Source organism: Mustela nigripes, chromosome 15, assembly GCF_022355385.1.
Source record: "Mustela nigripes isolate SB6536 chromosome 15, MUSNIG.SB6536, whole genome shotgun sequence".
In the NCBI taxonomy this organism is placed as follows: Eukaryota; Metazoa; Chordata; class Mammalia; order Carnivora; family Mustelidae; genus Mustela; species Mustela nigripes.
Genome location: NC_081571.1, coordinates 83,029,775 through 83,050,442, shown reverse-complemented (window position 1 = coordinate 83,050,442; position 20,668 = coordinate 83,029,775). Strand labels below are relative to the sequence as shown.

The 20,668-nt window shown below is 54.3% G+C and overlaps 1 protein-coding gene across 4 annotated transcripts in view; it reads right to left on the bottom strand.

Annotated features, from left to right (window-relative positions):
• Window positions 1–19,760, bottom strand: part of ARHGEF7 (Rho guanine nucleotide exchange factor 7) — a 122,683-nt gene extending 102,923 nt beyond the window's left edge. For all 4 annotated transcript variants that reach the window (XM_059377932.1, XM_059377933.1, XM_059377934.1 and 1 more), the window contains exon 1: window positions 19,530–19,760. In XM_059377932.1, coding sequence (XP_059233915.1) covers window positions 19,530–19,694 — 165 coding nt within the window. In that variant the 5' untranslated portion in view covers window positions 19,695–19,760. The remainder of the gene's footprint in view (window positions 1–19,529) is intronic.
• Window positions 19,761–20,668: the final 908 nt, after the last annotated feature.

Here is a 20,668-nt window from a genome sequence, read left to right as displayed (position 1 = left end):
ACAAGAATTTACACCACAGAAACGGGCAGACGCTACAACTCAGGGCTCCGCAATACAGGGGGCCACTGTTGAGCCTTTACACAGACTGGCTGTGCTCCTTGACCATAGACCACCGCTCCTGGTGGGAGCTCCCAGCAGCTCCTATAACCCACCTCCCCCGCCTTCTCCTACAGGCCGAGGGGAGCTCATGGCTTTCTGGGGTGCCTCCACTTCTCTTCGTGGCTGTCCTCACCCCTGCCCACATTTTGTTAACACCCTCTGCAGTAAACTCTTCAGCCACCTCTGCCTAGTGTGCCCACCATTTGCTGCTGGGACCCTAACCCAGTGAACTAAAAATAGAACAGCCTGTGACAGCAGCAGATGGGAAACAATCCAGAGAAGGGCCTGAGTCGACTACAGCATACTGTACTTCCGCAAGCAGAGCACCGCCCCCCAGACCCTTTCAAAAGGCAGCAGCTTTAATCACTGATCTATCACGACCTCCTAGTTGCACTAAGAGGGGAAAAGGAACATGAGGAATGTATGCATCACGTCCCACCTTTAATGAAAAAAAAGGGGAGGCAAGAAAAAAACATACATGGGTGCTTAGAGAAGCATGACATTTCTCTGGAAGCACACACCAGACACCTTGAACAAGGGTTGCCTCAACAAAAGGAACGGGGGGCCTGGAGGTCAGGGGAAGGGAAACTTCCTTTTTACTTTATACTTTTTTGTGCCCTGTGAATTTTATAGCACATAAGTATTGTTAATACATTTTTTTTTAAGAGGAAGGAAAACACTCCAAACTAGTGTTCTCCTCAGGCCAAGATGCCTTCCCCATTACAAAAGAGTCCCTGGAGAGCCCAGCTGCCAATGGGTTGGAATCCTTGTAGAACCTCCCCACACACACACACAACCCTCGTGGAGGTGCAATGCCATGGTTAAAGGCCTCGGGTCTCCTTGATTAGCACTTCACGGGTCCTCCAATTCTAAATACCCAGTAGCCTCCATTCTCATTAGACTGCTCTTCTAGAGCATTCTGTGCTCCTTCTATTGCCAGTGATGCTCAGTGAAGTGAAAGTACAGTGGACAGGGCTCGCCTGCCAGCCTACTGGGCATCTCTTCCTCCAAACCCACTGGAAAACAAAGAAGCATCCCATTGAAATTAAGAACTTGATCACCAAATACCCAGTAAGTAAACCATCTCCCAGAAATGTGTAGCCTAGGATTAGATGTGGCTTACTGAAGGAAAAAAATTAAGCCTTTAATAAAGTATATTTTTCTTTTGCTCTCCTTCTTCAATATCTCCAACAGCCCAATTGTTGTGCAGGGGCTACGGTCATCTGGGAAAAAATTAAATGTGCTCCATTAGTGTGAAACCAGCCAAAATAAAAGGCAAAAACAAATATGAATGTACCAAATCCCCAGTTCCCCAACGACATTCATATATCCCAGACACGTGGCCTCTCAAGAAGACCAGCAAGACTGCACAGCTTAAATTAACTCGTGAGTCCCCTGAGGCTTGCTTCCCACCAACTCCAGAAGCACATTTTTAGACCTCAGAGATGGTGGCAACCGTCCAAGATTCCTGCCAATGCCAGAAATGGATTCGAAGGAATATGAACATAAAACATTCATCAGATAACCTAGACTAAGTCTCTCCACGGAAGTGGCGTTTTCTTCCCTCCGTGACGTTAGATCAGTCCAGGCAGGGGTGTGGCGCGAGAGCAGCCTGGGAAACCGTGTGTGCTCTGTCTGGCTGCGATTCGGACCCCGGGGGAGCAGAGGTGCCGGGGACGAGCCGTTGTGAGTTCATGTCTCATTACATTCTATAAGCAGATGCCATGTTTTTAGGCCTTTGAAGAATCTTGATGCGGGAAAGCAGAAAAGGACAAATTCATAAAATAATGACTTGGGCCTCATAATCAGAGATTTTTCGCATCTCAAGTTTTCAGTGGTTCATACGGAAGATTCTTTCTTTTCTCTCATCCTCCTGCTTGTGGCCTGCTGAGAACAACCCACGAATTACGGTGCAGCATCTTGCAAACCTTGCAAACGGCTTGGCTTTATTCTTCAGCTTCGTTCCTGTGTTGTTTCCGACCCTTTGGCATCCATTTCCTCTCTTGCCAAACACGTTTCAGAATGGTTGGTGATACCTTCTGTTCTCTGTTAGTGGAAAAGCCTGTGGAGAAGTTGGGGGCCTCTGATACAAACGTGCTAAATAAATCCAAATTGGGTACCTGCTGTATATCCTTGTAATATCAGTGCAGTAAGTAGGTCTGAAAACCCACTAGGACAGAAGGAATCCCACTACCTCCCACCCCTGCTCTGAGAGCCCACGCATTCTGCTCTCTGAATGGGGCCACTAGTGGCAGCTCAGTCGGCCAGTTCTGCTCATTGCCTCAGCCTCAGCCCTACCTTGGACCAAAGACACCTCAGGCTAGAATGTACTCTCCCATCCCTGCAGCCAGCAGTGGCATCCCACTGTTTAAATCTGTATTCTCAGACGTCTCGGAGAGTTTTTATGTTTGCCCTGCTGTTCCCTGTTCGTTTTGCCTTAGCTACTCATACTTGCTTCTGAGGTAGCCTTCTGGATGCCCCTACCCGCACACAGCCAAATGGAAGGGCCATGGTGGGAGCTACAGAGCAGTGCACTGCCTTGTGCCCTTCCCTCCCAGCTAAGGAGTCTGTCTTCCATTTTTAAACTGCTTGAGAAGCTGCCTTTGAGGCAAATGAAAGCCTCAGAGACAGAAGTCTGGACACTGACCACCTGAGAACACACACTATTTTAATCCACTTGATAGCGTGTGGGAGGCTTGAGGCATGCAGAGAGAGCTGGATGATTTTGGAAACTAGGAAGCTAAAGGGAGGCTTCATCAGAGGAAGAAACCCAACTACAGGGATAGAAAACGGCTAAGGACCTGTGCTGGCGAGTGCTTCTCTATAAATAGCAGCTGAGACCCTCCCTAGAGGGAAAGGCCAGGCAAAGGAGAAGACTGCAGCCCGGGATGCTCTCAGAACCCGACAGCCAGTTGAGAGTTTCCTGTTAACTGTGACTAATAAAAAGGTGATAAACAGATCATTAGTTTTCTCCTGAAACTCTTAAGTATCAGAGTATATGGGCAGCAGCTGTGAACAAGATGAGTTGTGTCTGTAGGTGGGAAATTCATTTTCAAAAACTCACTTAGAAAAACTGACCATTAATTAAAGATAAGGCTGCCAATGTATAATCAAGAACTCCATTCTTCCATATTACTATAACTGGAATATCTCCCTGCATATTTATAATCTGTGTGTCACATGACTCCTCTACTCAGAACCCCCCGAATCTCCCAATATCCTCCTATAGGAGAATGGAAGATATGCCACAGACCAAAAGGAAGTATTTACATAAGACATACACAATCAAGGACTTGTACCCAAAGTACACAAAGCATTCCTAAAACCCAGCAATAAGAAAACAGATGACCCAACTTAAAAATGGGCAAAAGGCCTGAACAGACGCCTCACTGAAGAAGAGAGACACGGACAGCAGGTAGGCATATGAAAAGATGCTCCACGCCCTATGTCATCAGGGAACTGCAAATTAAAGCAAGGAGAAACCACTGCACACCTGTTAGAATGGCCAGAATTCTACGCTGGCAACACCATTTGCTGGTGCGGATGTGGAGCAAGAGGAACTCTTCTTCACACCTGGTGGGAACGTAAAATGGTGCAGCCACTTGGGAAGACAGTTTGGTGGTTTCTTACCAAACTTACCATCATCTCACCATATGCAGCAATCTTGCTTCTTGGGTGAATCCGCTTCACTCAAAAGCTGAAAACACATCCCTGGGAACCTGAGCACAGATATCTACACCAGCTTATCTGCCAACACCTGGACATCAACAACATGACCTTCAGTAGCAAATGTGTAAATGGACTGTGTGCCTTGGAGAGTGGGAAACCATTCAGTGATAAAAAGAAATGATCTGCTAAGCCATGAAAGACTCAGAGGAAACTCAAATGCCTATTTCTAAGACAGAGAAGCCAATCTGAAGAGGCTACATCCTATATGATTCCAATTCTATGGCATTCTGGAAAAGTCAAAACTATGGAGACAGTAGGATCAGTGGTTGCCGGGGGTTGGCAAAATGAACAGAGCATGGAGAATTTTCAGGGTAGTGAAACGACTCTGTATGACACTGTGATGGTGGACGTTTGTCCAAACCCACAGAGTGCACAACAAAGTGACCCTAATGTACATTGTGGACTTTACTTATTAATGTGTCAGCACTCGCTCATCCCTAGTGATAAGCATACTGCAGGAGGGCAAAATGGTAAAAGGGGAACTTGGTGGTGTGTGGGAAATCTCTGTACTTTCTGCTCAGTTTTCTGTAAACCTCAATTGCTCTAGAAAATAAAGCCTCTTAATTGTTTTTTAAGTCAAAGTCCTTATGATGGTTGAGTGAGCCCTCCACAGTCTGCTCCCTTGTTCCCTCCTTGAACTCATCAGCCAGCTTCTCTCCCCTGGCTCACACCGGCCTCTGCTATTCCCAGAACTTGCGAGGAAGGCTCTTACCTTAGGACCTTTGCACAGGCTATTCCCCTTGCCTGAAATCCCATCTCACAGACATTCATATCACTCCTTTTCTCATATTCCTGGAGCCTTTGTTTAAATGCCACTTCTCAGGAACATCTGCCCTAACTGCTGGTACTCCCCAACCCCCTCCCATCCTGCTGCTTCTCTGCAAAGCACTTATCATGGTCTAACATGGTCCAACACGCTCTGACATGGTCCAACATGCTATGTAATCTACTTGTGTACCAAGCACATCCACGGAAGGCTTCCTGCACTCAGAGGAGATGCGCCGTACGCAGGGTATTCGGTCTGCCGGGATAAAATGTCAACACGTGGCAGAGCCAAGCACTCAGCGCGCTCTTTGTTCAGTAGAAGTGAAGGTGAGCAGAGCTGACAGAGTGTCTAGGACACAAGAGAAGGATCTTCGGTCAAATGTGAGAATCAAATACCTCAGACAGGAACTATTCTTAAAAACACTTGGAAGTGTAATCACCGCAGGCAGCATGATACAGAGAAATGAAAGACAGCCTTGGGTTTTCCTGGGAGTCTTAACCTTAACCCCTTCTGCTGTGACGGACGGGGCACCCTGCCGCCAGCTGAGCCTGGGGCCAGCCACCGGCCCCCTCTCTCCAGGGCTGCCCACATTCAGCATCCCAGGCTCCGTCTTCTCCCGTGTATGTGGGGGCAGCAGTTAGCCGGGAGCTGCCCGGAGCCCCTCTCTGGTTTCAGCTTTCCTCTCTATCATGAAGGAAAATCGCTGGCCCCGCACTGGGTTCGCCTCTCCCAGCTGGCCTGCTCCCTCGGGCCTCTCCAGGCTCCCACCGCCCGGTGCTCCGGGCAGCCGTCCGTAAGCCGTGCGTGCAGTAGGGCTGTCTTATATTCATTTCCTAAGTGTCACAAAGGAGCCAAAACAAGCCGATGAAGACCTCATGGGAGTCTGACATTTCAGGGAGGTGGGGACAGCGGCGCAGGCAGGAGGAGGTGGAGGGGAGGGACAGGGTGGAGGCGGGCAGCCGCCCAACCACAGCTGGGACTGTCTTCTGCCCGGGGTCTGTGACGCCGCAAGACAGCAGCTCCCTCCACGCTCCTGCCCGCGGTTTCCCCAGCCCGGGCGCCGCAGACCCACGGATGAGGCTTCCTGCTCCCTGCTTCTGTCCTCCGTCCTGTCCCCTCCACCGGGGAGCCCGCCCAGCGAGTCTTTTTATCTGAGTCTTCACTTCTGTACTTTCCATTTCTTTCTTTCCTTCGAGTCCTGTGTCTTTACTGAGATTTCCCATTTTTTCATTTGCTTCCAGAGAACCTCTCCTTGCCGTCTGAAGCCTTTTTAGGATGGCTGCTGAAAGCCGCTGCTCCGCGATTCCGACGTCCTTTGCCGAAGGCCAGACGGCCGCTCAGGTGCACACCAGAGATTGGAATGTAGGGAAGGAGCCCGCGCCCAGACTTGGGCTGGGGGCAGGTGTCCGCAACGGTCACCGTTTTCTCCATCTGCACCAACAAAATGATCGGTTGGCTCCTTAACTGAAAAGCATAAACTGGAATTAGATCAAAGCGCGCATTCTCAGTGCCAGCTGAAGGCCAGCAGCAGCCGCAGTCTCCTTCCGACCTTCTGAGAGCGAGGGGTCCCCGTTTAAGGACCACAGACCCGCCACCCCTTAGAAGCAGTGTCAGGAGTCACGGTCAGCTGAGCCCCTCACGGAACGGCACTAGGCTGCTAGGTTTGGATCAGGCTTCCCGGACTCCTGCCAGCGGCAATTCCCTAACACCACAGCCCCGCAACACGGTGACTTCCTCTTCCCTTAACAGCCAGTGTCACCGGGGAGCCCTGCCTGGGTCTCTGCATCTCTTTGTAGCTTTTAGTGACTTGCATTCTGTTTAGCCAAGGCTCCTCCTGACCCTAATTCAGGTGTTTCAAGGATTCCCCCTCAGTGCCCCATTCAAGAAGCGCACCCGTCAGCACTCACACACACCTGTGAGCTTGCGCTCTGCTGTGTCTCTCGGTTTATCCAAGAATTTTCTAGATGCACAAAAACAGGTGGGGAATCCCATTTTTGAGATGAATTCCAACCGCCTCTTCCAACACAAGGCGAGATTTCTTCCAACCTCTCTACCCCCACATTTCAAAAGCCCATAGGGAAGCAGCATGAGGTCTGTTCTGTCTCGAAGTGAAAGGCACCAGTTAGGGAACTTTCCAGGCACGAGGGGGTGGCCAGGATGGGCAGGCCACCAGTGTCCACCTGAAGAAGAGCCCCTCAGTGGTCACACCTCGGTCTCCTGTCTTCTTAGAGGGCCCTGCAGATAATCGGGCTGGTCTGAGTTACAGTGTGGCTGGGCTGATGAGCTCAGGGGGCTGTCGGTGTTTCTCCCACGTGGTCCCCTGGACCAGCAGCAGCAGCATGACCTGAGAACCTGTCAAACGCAAATTCTCAAACCCAGCCAGACCCAGGACATCAGGAACTCCGAGGTGGAGCCCAGCAAGCTGTTTTCACCAGCCATCTGGTGGTTCCGCGGACCCTCAAATGTAAGACCCACATAGCCACCAAAACCAAAGGCACGAACCACGGGCGCCCCTCGCAACCTGGGACAGCCTGGAGTGCACATGCTAGCATTTAGTCCGTGACGGGCAAGAACCAGTGCCGGGTGCCCAACCCCCAGCTGGAAGAGAAGGAAAGCAGCCTGACCCAGGAGCTGTTGGCCCAGAAGCTCCTCCTTGACAGTACCTGTGTGCAGGGGAGCCACATCCCTTCCCTCAACACCCCTCCCACCGCCTCCCCAACCCTCCACTCCCCGGAACACTCTCCCAACAGCCTCTCAAAGGTCAAGGGTCATGGAGAAAAAAACAGCGCTGGCCTTGCTTCTCCCACACATGGAGACAGACCTGAAAAGTGCATGTTTTATTGCTTTGAATTGGAAAAACAGTACCGAATCTAGATGTTGCTTACACTTATCTTGGTTGTTTAAGAAATATTCCTACTATATAGCACTTAATTACTTTGATCTCTCTTCGTGCATTACCATGACATGTAACAAACTGTGCATGGTCTCCAAATGAGAACGAGAAAGCAAATCCCAGGGGACACATGTATCTTCAAAACCGTCTAACCTTCTAATGCAGACCGTCCTCAACTTGAACATGAGCATTCTAAAAATCCCTAAACTGCCTTCACTGCGTCGATCCGGACTCTCAAAGGTCAGCTGCACAACAGATGCGGCAGAGAGCAGGTGGTTTCCGGCAGTCCCTTGTCATACGGGTGGGGGAGCACTAAAGACTGGACAGTGACACGCATCAGGTCAGAGGGAAACCTCCGCGCTGCTCAGAGACAATGGCTTCGCCTCAGCTCACTCACGGACTTGAACCAGTACCTGCTAAAGCGCAGAGGAAGTGACTGTCGTCTTTCCCTAAAGCCATGAAAAGGAACACAGTGTTCTAGAATCCCTTTTCTGGCAAAAACAGCTCAAGGTCAGCTTGTTTCCCAGGCTCGAAGGGAGCTGAGAGAGCACTGCCAGGTCCTGCTCCGCCCCTGGGACAGTGGCCGGGAATCCACGCACCCAGTCCGCCCGCCCTCGCTGTCTCTGCCCTCACTGGCCCAGCCCCGCCCCCAACACCCCCTGCCGCCCTCCCCGGCCAGAGCCGGCCCTGCCCTCACAATACGGGCACCGCCGCTCAGTGGCCCACGAGCAGGTGTGCACTTGGCTGGCTGGCCTGGGACACTGCGCGTGCCTGCTGCCGGGGACAAGTCACCACTGTGCCCCACCCTCCCAGCACGTCGCCAGAGCCCTCTGCTTCTCCCGGCCCCTGCAGCATGCCCGCCACGCTCGTGCCCTGGCTTCCAGTCACCAGGCTCCCTACCGACCTGACCACCTGCAACCAGGCTCCTCCTTAGCGGCACTGTCCAGGGCGTCCAGGTCCAACTCCCCAAGGCTGGTGCTAGGAAGCTCACCACTGCTCACTCAGGTTCACACCTCGCTCTCTCGTGTGACTCCCAGATTTACATTCCAGCCCCCTGTCCTCTCTGAGCTCCAACCCTCACAGTCGTGATTGCACCCATTCTGGACCTAGTCCTGAGCCTAAGGCACCTCACCCCAGGCTGCCTCTCACACCGGAGACACCCCATCTATCCTGTGTGTAACCAGCACCCCAGGGGCGGTGAGGCTCGGAGCTGCCGTGTCCGCCCTGGGCCCCCTGAACCCTGTCTGAAACCCAGCTCCCAACAGGTTCATGACCACCTCCCCCTCCTCAACGGGCTGCATCCGTGCTGCTTCCATGCTGTGCCTAGCATATTGTTTTCAAAATCCATAACCAACTGTGTCATACTTCCCTTTAAGACCCTGCAAAACGTCAGAACCTTTAAGACCCTGTGCTGCCTGGCCCATGCCCATCTCCGCCCTGCCCAGTGCTGTGGCTGCCCAGGTTCTTTCCTGTCTCCTCTCTTACAGCCCACTCGTCCATCAGCACTCAACTCAGGGCCCGCTCTCGGAGAAGAGCCTTCCCCATGACATCACCTGTCCCCCCGCCAAGTATACACCAGGTTCCTCAGCCAACACCTGTTCCTGACCCCCAGAGCAGGAATCTCAGATTGTAAAACAAGTGCATACGACGTCTTTGATGTTATTCTCCCCACTAGACAGTCTGCAAGTCTCTGTTGGCTAATCACTGGATCTCCAGAGGCCAGCATAAGCCATGTAGTAGCTACCCCATAAGGACTGATGAGAAAACAGACAACTACAGGGAGAGATGAGCTCTCCGGCAGAAGTCCCTCCCCATAAAAAATGTACTTGCATAAAAAATGTACTTGCATTAAAAAAATGCAAGTACACTATTTACCTTTATACAGTGAAATTCTGTACATGCCTTCTGGATTTACAGTCAGGTTCAAAAGCAGGGGACTGCCAAGAAAATGAACTGAAGCTCCATTACACGCAACAAAAACTTAAATACACCCAGAGTGACTACTGCTGTGCACCCTTGGTGAGCCGTAACAGACCTACCGTGCTCATATCCGAAGTGTACAGTTGGACAAGTTTTTATGTGCACACTGTGAAACCCTCCCCAGAACCAAGATGCATGCCCCCTCATCCCCAAGGTCTCCTTGTGCCCCCGGAAGTGTCCCTAAGCAGACACTGACGTACCTTCCATGACTGTAGGGCCCACTGCATTTTCTAGAATCCTATGTACACAGAATCACACAGGGTGTACTTTTTTGCCCAGCTTCTTTTCCCGGTGTGATTTTCATCCCTTTTTGAGCACTCACTTTAATTGCTGAGTATTAGAAAGTATGGATATACCACACTTTATCCATTCACTGGTTGAAAAACTATTTGGACTGTGTCTGGTTCATGGCTATTAAAAATAAAGTTGCAAAAAATAGGTTTAAGAACATTTGTGCACAAGACTTGGTACGAGCATACTTCCATTTCTTTGAGTCAATCCTTAGAAATGGGGTGTCTAAGGGGCACCTGGCTGGCTCAGTCTGTTAAATAATACAAGTCTTGATTTCAGCTCAGGTCATGATCTCAGCGTCGCAAGATGGAGCCCCATGCGGGGCTCTGTGCTCAGCGAGGAATCTGCCTGAAATTCTCTCCTCTTCTGCCTCTGCCCCCCCCCCACTTGTGCGCTCTCTTCCTCTTTCAAATAAATAATATCTTAAAAAGAGAGAAAAAAAAAGAAATGGAATGGCTAAACCGCTTGGTAGATCTGTAATAGTTCAAGAAACTGACAAGCTGCTTTCCAGAGCGGTTACAGGGTTCCCCGTTCCCACCGCGGTGGATGGGGCTCCAGGGCCTCCGCGTCCTCATCAGCACCTGGTGTGACAAGTCTTACCCTTGAACCCTTCCAGCAGGAGCGCAGGCCGTCCGACCTGGCTTCAGTTTGCGTTTCCCTCACATCTAGCGCCATCGGGCGTCTTTCCTGGGCCTGTCACTTGCACCCCTTCTCTGGTGAAGCAGTGTCTGCTCAAGCCATTTTGTCCATTCTTTAAGTTGGGTTCTTGGTCTCCTTAGGACTGTGTGTGGAGAATCCTTACGTGTCCCAAATAGAAGTCCTTGGTTGCTTCGTAACATTCACCAGTGAGCCATGCAGCCTGGCATTCGCTTTGTGAGACGCTGTTTAACTAATTCAAGTTCTTTCCTAGGTGTCGGGCTGGTCAGGTCATCCATCTCCTCCCGGACGGGTCCTCCATGGAAAGTGCACATTTCCTCTAGGCTGTAGGACTGACTGGCATAGAAATAGTTATCCTATCCCCGTTATCTTCCTAGCATCTGGAGAACTCGCAGTGACTCTTCACATGAGCCATCTGTGTCCTCTAGCCTTTGTCCTCATCAGTATCCGAGGTTTATCCATTTTATGGATTTTCTCAAAGAATCCAATTTTGGTTTTGTTGATTTTCTCTAGCAAATTTGTTTTCTATTTCACTGATTCCCGTTCTGTTCTTTATTATTCTCTTTTTTCTACTACTTACTTAGAGTTTAACTTATCCCTATTTTTCTAGCTTCTTAAAGTAGACAATTCCATTACAGACAACAGAAGCATTAGGTGTGCGGGGAGTAGCTCACTCCCAGAATATTACTGTAACGATTCATGAACAGACACTTAAGACTCACACACAATAAGGGCGCCTGGGTGGCTCAGCGGGTTGAGGCCTCTGCCTTCGGCTCAGGTCATAATCCCAGGGTCCTGGGACCGAGCCCCACATCGGGCTCTCTGCTCATCAGGGAGCCTGCTTCCCTCTCTCTCTCTGCTGCCTCTCTGCCTACTTGTGACCTCTGTCTGTCAAATAAATAAATAAAATCTTTAAAAAAAAACACACACACAATAAAATATGGTTACTGTTATTATTTGAAGAACCAGCCTTGGATTGCGGACACGGTAGTTACCCAACTCAGACTAAGCAAATGCGCCCTGTGGGAGGTGTGACAAATGAACTCAATAAACTCCTCCGTGTGTCACCAACTGACAAAGAGTGGAAGACCACTCTGTTCCGGTCTCTGTCACTTACAAGCACAGTGGTACTTTCTGGAAGTCTAGCCTTTACCACAAGCCTGTCCAGAACGTGACCACATCCGACTTAGAGAGCGTGTTTTCAGAAGAAATGAAAATGCATTAACAAACAGGAAAACTGTGACCAGAGAATGTCATGTTCCCACGAGAAGAAATCTGTGACCAGCACCAATGTTTATGACTGCCCTAGTGCGGCAGTCTCTTCAGCATCACGGAAAAGATGACTGTGACATTACTCCAGAACTAAAGACCTGGGACCGGGTTTTCTGTGTCCTGATGGTCTCCCGGAGCACCACCAGAAGAGGCCATTCGTCCCAGGAATGCTCCCCAAAAACTCCTGATTCTCAGGAAGAACCTCGATAACACTCTTCCTCAAAATGACAACCAAGTCATAGTCTCTCAGCATGCAGCGGGCTTTGTCAGATACTCCGCGTTTCTGACAAAGGACTTGTGAATGTTTGCTAGCCGCAGACGGGTACTGGAAAGTCTCTTGTAAACAAAGTATTTTACGGACAGGAAAGAGATGGGAATGCATCTTCTTGGCATGGGAACTCAGCAGTGAGTCACACAGAAGTGAGGGAGAAAGGCCACCACGGGCCAGAGTATTTACAAATAACCAAGAACTGGAGCTTTGAAAGAGGGTGCTGCTAACAAAAACCGCCCCGCCGCAGCCAGGCTCCGTGGCAAGAGACCGCATCCAAAGCAGACCTGGAGCTGTGGATCCCTGCTTCAGGCTGACGCAACTTCTTACGAGCTACAAGCAGCTCCGCGGGTCGCACTCGGGTTCTGGATGACACGCACCTTGTTTGGAGACGATATGAAGAGTATTTTTGATCCCTTTTTAAAACGCTGCTCCAGGGGTCCCTGGATGGCTCAGTGGGTTAAGCCGCTGCCTTCCGCTCAGGTCATGATCTCAGGGTCCTGGGATCGAGCCCCGCATCGGGCTCTCTGCTCAGCAGGGAGCCTGCTTCCCTCTCTCTCTCTCTGCCTGCCTCTCCATCTACTTGTGATTTCTCTCTGTCAAATAAATACAAAAAATCTTTAAAAAAAAAAAAGCTGCTCCAAGTGTAGTATACCTTCAAGTTCTGTACAAAACAACAACTTCATTCTCCAGCCTATTCCCGCTACCTGCTGCCCCAGGGATGCTGTATAACAGCCACAAAACCTCAGTGGCCAGTTAGGTACTAGTACCTGTCCCATCTGCCACATCCCTTTGGCTAAAATGGGCCCAGGGCAGCTTGGGACTCAAGAAGTAAGAAAACGACCCCCATCCTCGGATGGGAGCAGCACACACGGCATTCCGTCCTTCTCCACGAGACCTGGCAGCAGACAAGAGTGAAGAACCAGGGCCACTTCTGTAGGCTACCCTGACGCTTCTCAAATTTGCTTTGTGCCAGAGGAGGCTGACCTCCATGGAGGTGGACGTCTGTGCATCATTGCCCCAAAGCTGTCCCCCAGCACGGTCCTAAGACCTCACTCGCGTGCACTACAGTGTGAGCAACCCTCCCTACGCCGTGCAGTACACAACTTACACAACCGAATGCAACGGACTTCAGTTAACTCATCTGTGAAGCGAGGAGTTTGGGTTGAATAACGTCCCGAGAATTCCATCACACAGAGAACTCATGAATGCTTTACGCTTGAGACCCATGGCTTCTCTTACGACCCCCTGGAAAAGTGACACAGCACACATACACGTGTGTGCATCTGTGCGTGTGTGTATGCTGTGTACACGCATGCACCTGGCCGGAGGCCAGTAGGTACCTATTTCCACACATCCCACTTATACACCGCCCTTGGCCTTCAGAGTCCGGCAGACCCAGTACATCCTGCAAAACCAGGGCTGAGAATGACCCGTCCGGTTCATAAGACTTTCAAAAATTCAGAGCTAAAGTTAGAAATATAAACACATCAGGAAATGAGCGTTCCTCACCTAACTGGGGAGAAGTGATGGAGGAAAAGGTCAGAAGTCACACACAGGGGACGCGGGGCCCAGCACCGGCCCCAACAGCCTCCCTCTGTGCGTGGCGGCGTTCCAGGCCCTTCCCATGCAAGAAACTCTATAAATGTGAAACCCGAGCCTCCATCCAGCCCCTCTGGCCCCTCTGAGCCGGCAGCTGTGTGAGCTCAGCAGCTGCGCGGGACCTGGCGCTAAACAGAGGGTCTGGAAGCCAAATCCAGGGGTCCCGGCAGCCCAGACAATGGCGGTCTGTCGGGGGGAAGGGAGGGGCCGCCAGCCCCCTCAAGTTGCAGGAATCTGCCCAGTTGTGAGAATAAGAAGAAATTCCTGGATTGGAGCGGCTCTGATGCTCGGACCCTGGCTTACGAGTTTTCTTGGACACGGCAAGGTCGATTTTCAGCATCAGTTCGTAAAATAATCACACCTGCCACGTACTGAGGACCTCCCCGGTGCTTAGTGCCGCCCAGAAACCCTCAAGTCCACTCACTCAGCCGCCTGACGGCCCTATCGCCCCAGGAGCCCATTCCCTCCGGGCAGGTATCTGATCTCTGTGTTCAGGTGGAAATTGAGACTCAGAGAAATAAGAGAAGTTGCCCCAGGTCACACAGCAAATGGGTGACTCGGGGACACATACAAGGACCACCCCCTCTTAGCCGTGGCTCTGGGAGGGCCCAGTGGGTCTTGGGGTCCCCTGGCAGAGGTGAGTGCCTGGAGGGACACTTTGTCTTTGCCACCTTCTACCGACGACGACACACACGCCGGCGATTCCAATCCGAAAGAGCAGAGACAGCCCTCCAGGGACAGCGTTAGACGTGTGCCCATGTCCGTCTGCACACTGTTTCGTATCTCAGCAGAGATGGTCACCACGGAACTCAAGGTTGGGAAAGCCCAGGTGCCCACTGAGGACTCTGTGATGCCAGCGCAAGAGAGTACCAGACCCCTCGGGGGCGTCCTCCCATGAGGACGAGAGAGAACCAGCAAAGGAACGTCCAACCAGGGGCACCATGAGGGCAGGGCTCTCCAGAGCTCTGTGTCCTCTTCCCAAGTGTGGCTGGGCTCCCTGCGAACTAGGTAGGAGCGTGGATCCCATTCCGACAGCCCCCGTGCCCCTTTCCCTCTTGGGACCCCTGCTGAATGGCCTTCTGTGTCCACAGTGTCACCCTGGACTGTGTCCTGTCCCTGTGGTCCCTCACGCCATGTGTCTGGTGTCCTGACCTGGTTTGTGACTCCTGCCTACTTCCTCCAGACCTAACGCCCCTGAGGATCCCCAGCCAGTGACCGACCAGCACTCTGTCCCTGCCTGGAAGGTCCCCAGCCCCAGGCAGCAGGCACACCTGAGTCGTCTGGGGCCAGCCTGGGAGACGGGGGCGACATGAGGCATTCCAGAGAAGCAGCTCAGCACACGGCCAGCATCGTGGGGCACATCCTGTCTCTTTAAGAGAGATGTACACAGAGGTGAGGCAGGCAGCGCTCCAGGGAAGCAGGAAAGGAAGCCACTGCGGGCATTATTTCTATAAATAGAATGAGGTCCTAGGACAGCACCAATGCTGGACTCTCCCGGAGGACTGGGAGGTCACTGCCGGGAACAGCAGGCCATCTTGCCCCCCCACCCCACCCCCGTGCTCCCCAAACCCAAGTCAGACGACCCTGAGTGAGCGCCCGTGGGCCAGGCCAGCAGAGGCCCTGCGATGGCCCTCAAGTGGCTCTCGGCAAATCAGTCTCCACATCCCAGTCTACACTGAAGGCAGGTTTGTCTGTTCGCTGGGAATGAGCCAGCAAATGCAGTGACTTTCCTTCTGCTCTGGGCCTAAGGCCCGAACCAAGAATCGCCCTGGTGCAGGGCAGAGGCAAGACTTTAAAATCACGTGTTGCGAAAGCAGATGTTCACTATTACACTGACTATTCTGGAAGCTTTGTATCATTAGGAGGAATCTAATATAACCAATAATTCTGTTTGCAAAGTTTAAAGAAGGTTTCTTAGAAACACAGTCAGGACAGACCGCATTCTGTAAGTTTTCTCTCCGAGCGCTTTTCCCAGGCGACCAACCAGGGTTTACAAACAGTTACAGGGTGTGGGCTTTGGAATCTCGAGTCCAGACCAAGACCCCCACCAGCACACTCCTGCCATTGCTGACCTCATCCTTGGGGCGAAGGGCCCAGGAGAAGACAGGCTCCCCACAGCGGGCACTCAGAACTGCCGTCCAGGGCCGCTGACCTCACGCCCTGCCCCCGTCAGCACCAGAGGTCCCAGCACTGATCGGAACGCAGGCCGCAAATCAATCAGGAAAAAGCCGTTTTTCTTCTACATCCTATCCGACTCTGCTGCTTTTCTGCAGCCGGAGAAGACCACCAGGGGCTGCCAGGGGACCGTCTGAGGAAATACAGACCGTATTCTAATCCACGCGTCAGAAAAACCCTCAGGGGCTGGGCCGCCCAAACGCAGGCTGAAACTCCTGCACGTAGAGCTGACTTGCTGACTTTCTGCCTTCGGTTCCTTCCGCCTCGTGACGCTACTACTATCGCGGTCTCCTTGCGCACCAAATCCCCAAAGAACATGTTAGTTCTCTTATCTCCCATGGCGTCTGGCACCCTACGAGCAAGCACATACTTAATAAGTTGACTGGGTTCAAATTTATTATGCGACCTATTATGGGTTGGATTGTGTCCCCCAAAATTCCAATGTTCAAGCCTCACTCGCCAAGGTGCAGGCCGTGACCTTATTCGGAAACAAGGTCGTGCAGATGGAGCTGGTTGAGTTGAGGTCAACTGGGGGCCGGTGGTCCTCATCCAAGGACGGCGTCCTTACAAAAGGGGAGGTGAGGACACAGCAGAGACCACAGGGAACGCCGTGGGGACACAGGGCGTGTGCTGGACCCCCTTCCCTGGTGCCTTCCGAGGAGAGCAGGCCTGCCTGCACCCCGATCCCAGGCCTGCGCCTCCAGAACTGGGGGACAGCAGGTGTGTGGAGCAGCCCTCCTGGGCAAGAGTTCTGTTACGGCCCAGAACACAGATATCCGGCCCGACAGCTGAACCCAATCTAAATGCTCACATACACACCCAGGAAATCTAGCAAGACAAGGGGGTCGCAGGACTGTCGACTGTGAGCACAGACGTGGATGGAGGGAATGTCTCCCAGGAACACTTCACTGTCCTGGCGTGTTCTGCAGGCTCTGGGGCCCAGGGAGAAAGAACCAGGCGCCCTGAGATGCTCGCGCTGAACCAAGCGACTCCACACGCCACGTCCAGGAGCAAAACTCAAGCAACGCGTCATCATTCCCATGCATCGGTGCGCTCATCGGCGACGGTCCCCTCTAAAACTTGTACATTTCGGCTTCAGCCTCTGACAAATAGTCTAAGAAAGGTCTGAAGCAGTAATTCATGACCTGCGGGAGCTGGACCCCCTGGATTCTGCCGCCTTCGTGGGCTCCCATCCCCGGAGGGATGACGGAAGCCAGCAGCGGGGGCAGCTCAGCAAAACGTCCCAGCCGTCCCTGCGGAAAATCGAAGCACAAGAGCCCTATACGCAGAGATCCGGGAAACCGTGTGATCCCACTCTGTCTCCCCTACAGCAGAAAACGGGGCAGCGGCCACGATGGAAAGGGTCTCTTTTCTGAACTGTTTGTCTACAGAGTCTATGCACTGCCCCCCGGTGCCCCTGGCCTCCCACCTCAAGAAAAACAGACACGACCAAGGGGAACCCCGACAGAAAACTTTGACAATCTGAACCAAAATGAACATCCTCCTGGTTCTCGGCCCCTTTGACTGGCTCCAAAGTAGAACAAATGAACAGATCGCAAGGAGCACATTAGCACATGTTTTCTTAATGAAAGGCACATGGGAAACCTGAGCCGCCTCCAAACTTGCCTTCGTGCTGTGTCTTCCCCAGCCCAGGGGTCTGTCGTCAACCCCGGCTCTGCCAACATGAGGCTGCGGGCTGCTCCCACCACTTGAACCAGTCGTCAGGGTGTCCATGTGGCAAACTGGGGTGAAGTTAAGGCCCTTTCAACTCCCCATGAATATTCAGTGAGGTTTCCAAACGCTCCCGAGGAAAGCTGTCCCGCCTGTCAGCTTTGGGGCTCACGGTACTCGGTGTACAAGCCCAAAGAGATACTTCCGCTTAAGAAATGCAAAAGCTCGTGAAACCTCAGAAACCCCAGTTTTTTAGCGGCAGAGATTGGCTAATATTTTACTCCAAAAACCTACCTTTGAACCGCAGAGAGTCAGGAGCTCTGGCCATAACTTGTGCCCTCGGTGTGAAATTTGCACTGTGGCGGAGACAGAAACGAACCCGCGGGGGCCGTGGGGCAGGAACTGGGGAGGGTAGGGGACAGTGGCAGTTGGGCTCCTGCAAGCTAAACACTGTATTTCCTCATTCCCCCTCCTTGTAGGATGGAAGCAGGGCTACCGTGTTGAAGGCAGATCTTCCTAGACCGTACAAGGAAATGATCACTGAAGTCTGCCGATGCCATCGATGCCGTCAATATGCCAAGTAACGCACACTGATGGTGTGATAGGAACGTGCTTTCCTCCAGACCACGCGCGACGTTTCCTAAAGCTTCCCTCTCCGTCACGGAACCGCATTTTATAGGAGCCTGTTTTGGTGGACTGAGTGTGGACTGTCAGGGCTTGGCAACATCTGTCTTTTATTACCAGAGCTCCTGATATCCAGATGACAACCAAGTGTTCTGAGCGCCCTGCGCGTTGGATTGGGCTCCTCAGTCCTGTCTTAAATCATGATTTTATTGTGACATCAGCTCCGTTTACAAGCAACATTTTTATGTCCTGGACAGGCAGGCGGCTCCGCACTCTAATGGAGATTCTGTTTCCCGGTGTATGGTCCAAGAAAGAAAAATGCCTGAAACTAGCGTGCATGCAAAATTCGTATTGAATAAAACCTCTTCCGACCCTTGAAAATGCAGCGCCAAAACACGCGCAAACTTCTAAGAGGAAACGTTTTACTTTCTCAAGTCACCTAATGAACACTGGATTAGCAAAGTGTCCCTGCACCGTTAGAGCCAATACAACCCCATTTTAAAAATTAGGGTTTTCCCCCCTAATTATGCTGTGCTTCAGCTTCTACGTTTAACCCCTTGTAAGTAACTGTTGATCTTAACATTCTGTGCCGGCCAAAAGCAGGGGTGGGGGATGAAACTGCAGCTTCTCTGTAATGCAGGGAGACCTCGTTCTGAAAAGCCCTTCGCGGAGGCCCCTGCTGTCAGCCTGTGTGAGAGGAAAGCAAACTTTAATCACTCCCAGACACCGGGGTCAAGGTTCACACCGCAGCCCCGGGGAAACCACCGGCCACCGAGCCAGAAGCGGGGTCGGGGGAACCCGGGATTCGGCTCAAAAGCAGGAATGGACCCGAAAACCAAATGGAGAACGTGAAGGCGGCCTCGCAGCGCGCCGGGGCTCCGTGGGTCCGCCGTGCGCGGGGCTCGGGGCCGGGAGCTGGCCGCGGAGGCCGCAGGCCGTGTCGTCTCGGGCGGCCCCGCTCGGCACCGCCGCGTCCTCGCCGACCGCACGGCGCCCGGCGGCTGAAGCGGAGCCGCGACTCCGCGGCGAGACGGCGCCCGCAAAACTGCGGGAACAAAGCCCGGGAGGGAGCTGCGCGCGCGCCGGGGCGCGGTTCTCTGCTCGGGTCACGGAGAGGCGCGCCTCCACCTCCGCGCGCGGCGCAGCCGCCGCGCCCCTTCCCCGCGGCCTCCGCAGGGCCGCTCCCCCCGACGCGGCCGGGCCCCCGCCCCCCGCCCCTCGCCCCCCGCCCCGCCGCCCGCCGCCCCGCACACAATGGCGCCCCGAGCTCCCGCCGCCCGGGCCTCGCGCCGCCTGCGCGCCCCCCGCGCGGGCCGCGTTCCCGGGTCCGCGCACAAAGGAGGCGCGTGGGCTCGTCCGCGCCCCGCGCGGCCGCCAGGTGCCGGCGCCCCGCGACCCCGCGCCCGCGCGTCTCCGTCACCCCCGGCCGCGGCGGGAACGAGGCGGGGCGCCCCCCAACCGGGGCCTGGGCGCCGCGGGGGCGCGAGCGCGGCGCCACTTACTTTCTCGATGGTCCCGGGCAGCAGGCGCTCCAGCAGCCGGCACAGGACCACCCCGTCCTTCAGAGACGCCTGCAGGAAGCCCTCGGGGTCCGCGATGGTTTTCTTGGGCGACTCCAGCACCCCCAGGGTGATGAGCCACGTAACGGTCTGCTCGGCGGAATTCATAGCGGCGGCGCGCCCGGCCTCGCCGCGCCGCGAGCCCGCCTGGGCGCCGTTCACCTCGGAGCGGCCGCGGCCCGGCCGGCTGCGCCCCCCGCCCCCCCCGGCTCGCCCATGGGCAGGCCGGCCCCGCGATTGGCTCGGGCGGCGCCGCGGTCCGGCCGGCGGGCGCTCCCTCGCGTGCGTCCTGGCCGACTGTCAAGTGCCTTTTCATTAGATGCACATGAACCTGCGGCGGCCGCCCGGCGCCGCCCCCGCCGCCGCCTCCCGGCTCCCCGCCGCCGCCGCCGATGACATCACCGCGAGCAGAAGAAAAGACGCGGCGCCGGAGCGGCCCCGCGCCGGCCGGCCGCACACGCACCCCGCGCTCGGGCCCGCCGTGCGCCCCGCCGCGCGCCCCCGCCCCGGCCCGGCCGTGCGCGCCCACCTGCGCCGCCGTGACCTCCGCAGGCGCCGGCCGCCGGAACCGTTTGCGCCCCGCGGGCCGCGCGCTCCCCTGCGGACGCCCTCGCGCCGCCCCTCCTCCGGCCGCGCCGAGCCCCTCGCTGGTGTTTTGGGATTCGCCGGGGTTTCAAGCATTAAGTGCCTCCCAGATGCTCTTTCTGATTTTCGCCGGTTTTATTTCGGGCGCGGGGGCGGGGGGCGGGGGCGGGCGGTGCTGACCACGAGGCGTCTGCTGCTCCGCGCCACTCCGCGGGCGGCGATCACAGAACAAACGACCGTTAGGTCCTGAGCAGGTCTCTTCCCGGGCGCTGCTGCCGTCCTTGGGGACAAGGACGGACGCCCCCGCAGCGCGCGGAGGTCACGCGTGGCCCCTGCGGGGAGGCCGGCTCCCGCGCGTGACCTCCGCGCCCGCTGAGCCGTTCTCCGCGCGGCCAGAAAGCTCGCAGCGACCCTGCTGGAACCTGCCGGTGGCGCTTCTAGCACCGAGAAGAAAGGTCAGGAAAGCGGCGGAGCCCGACCTGGGTCCATGCGGCGAC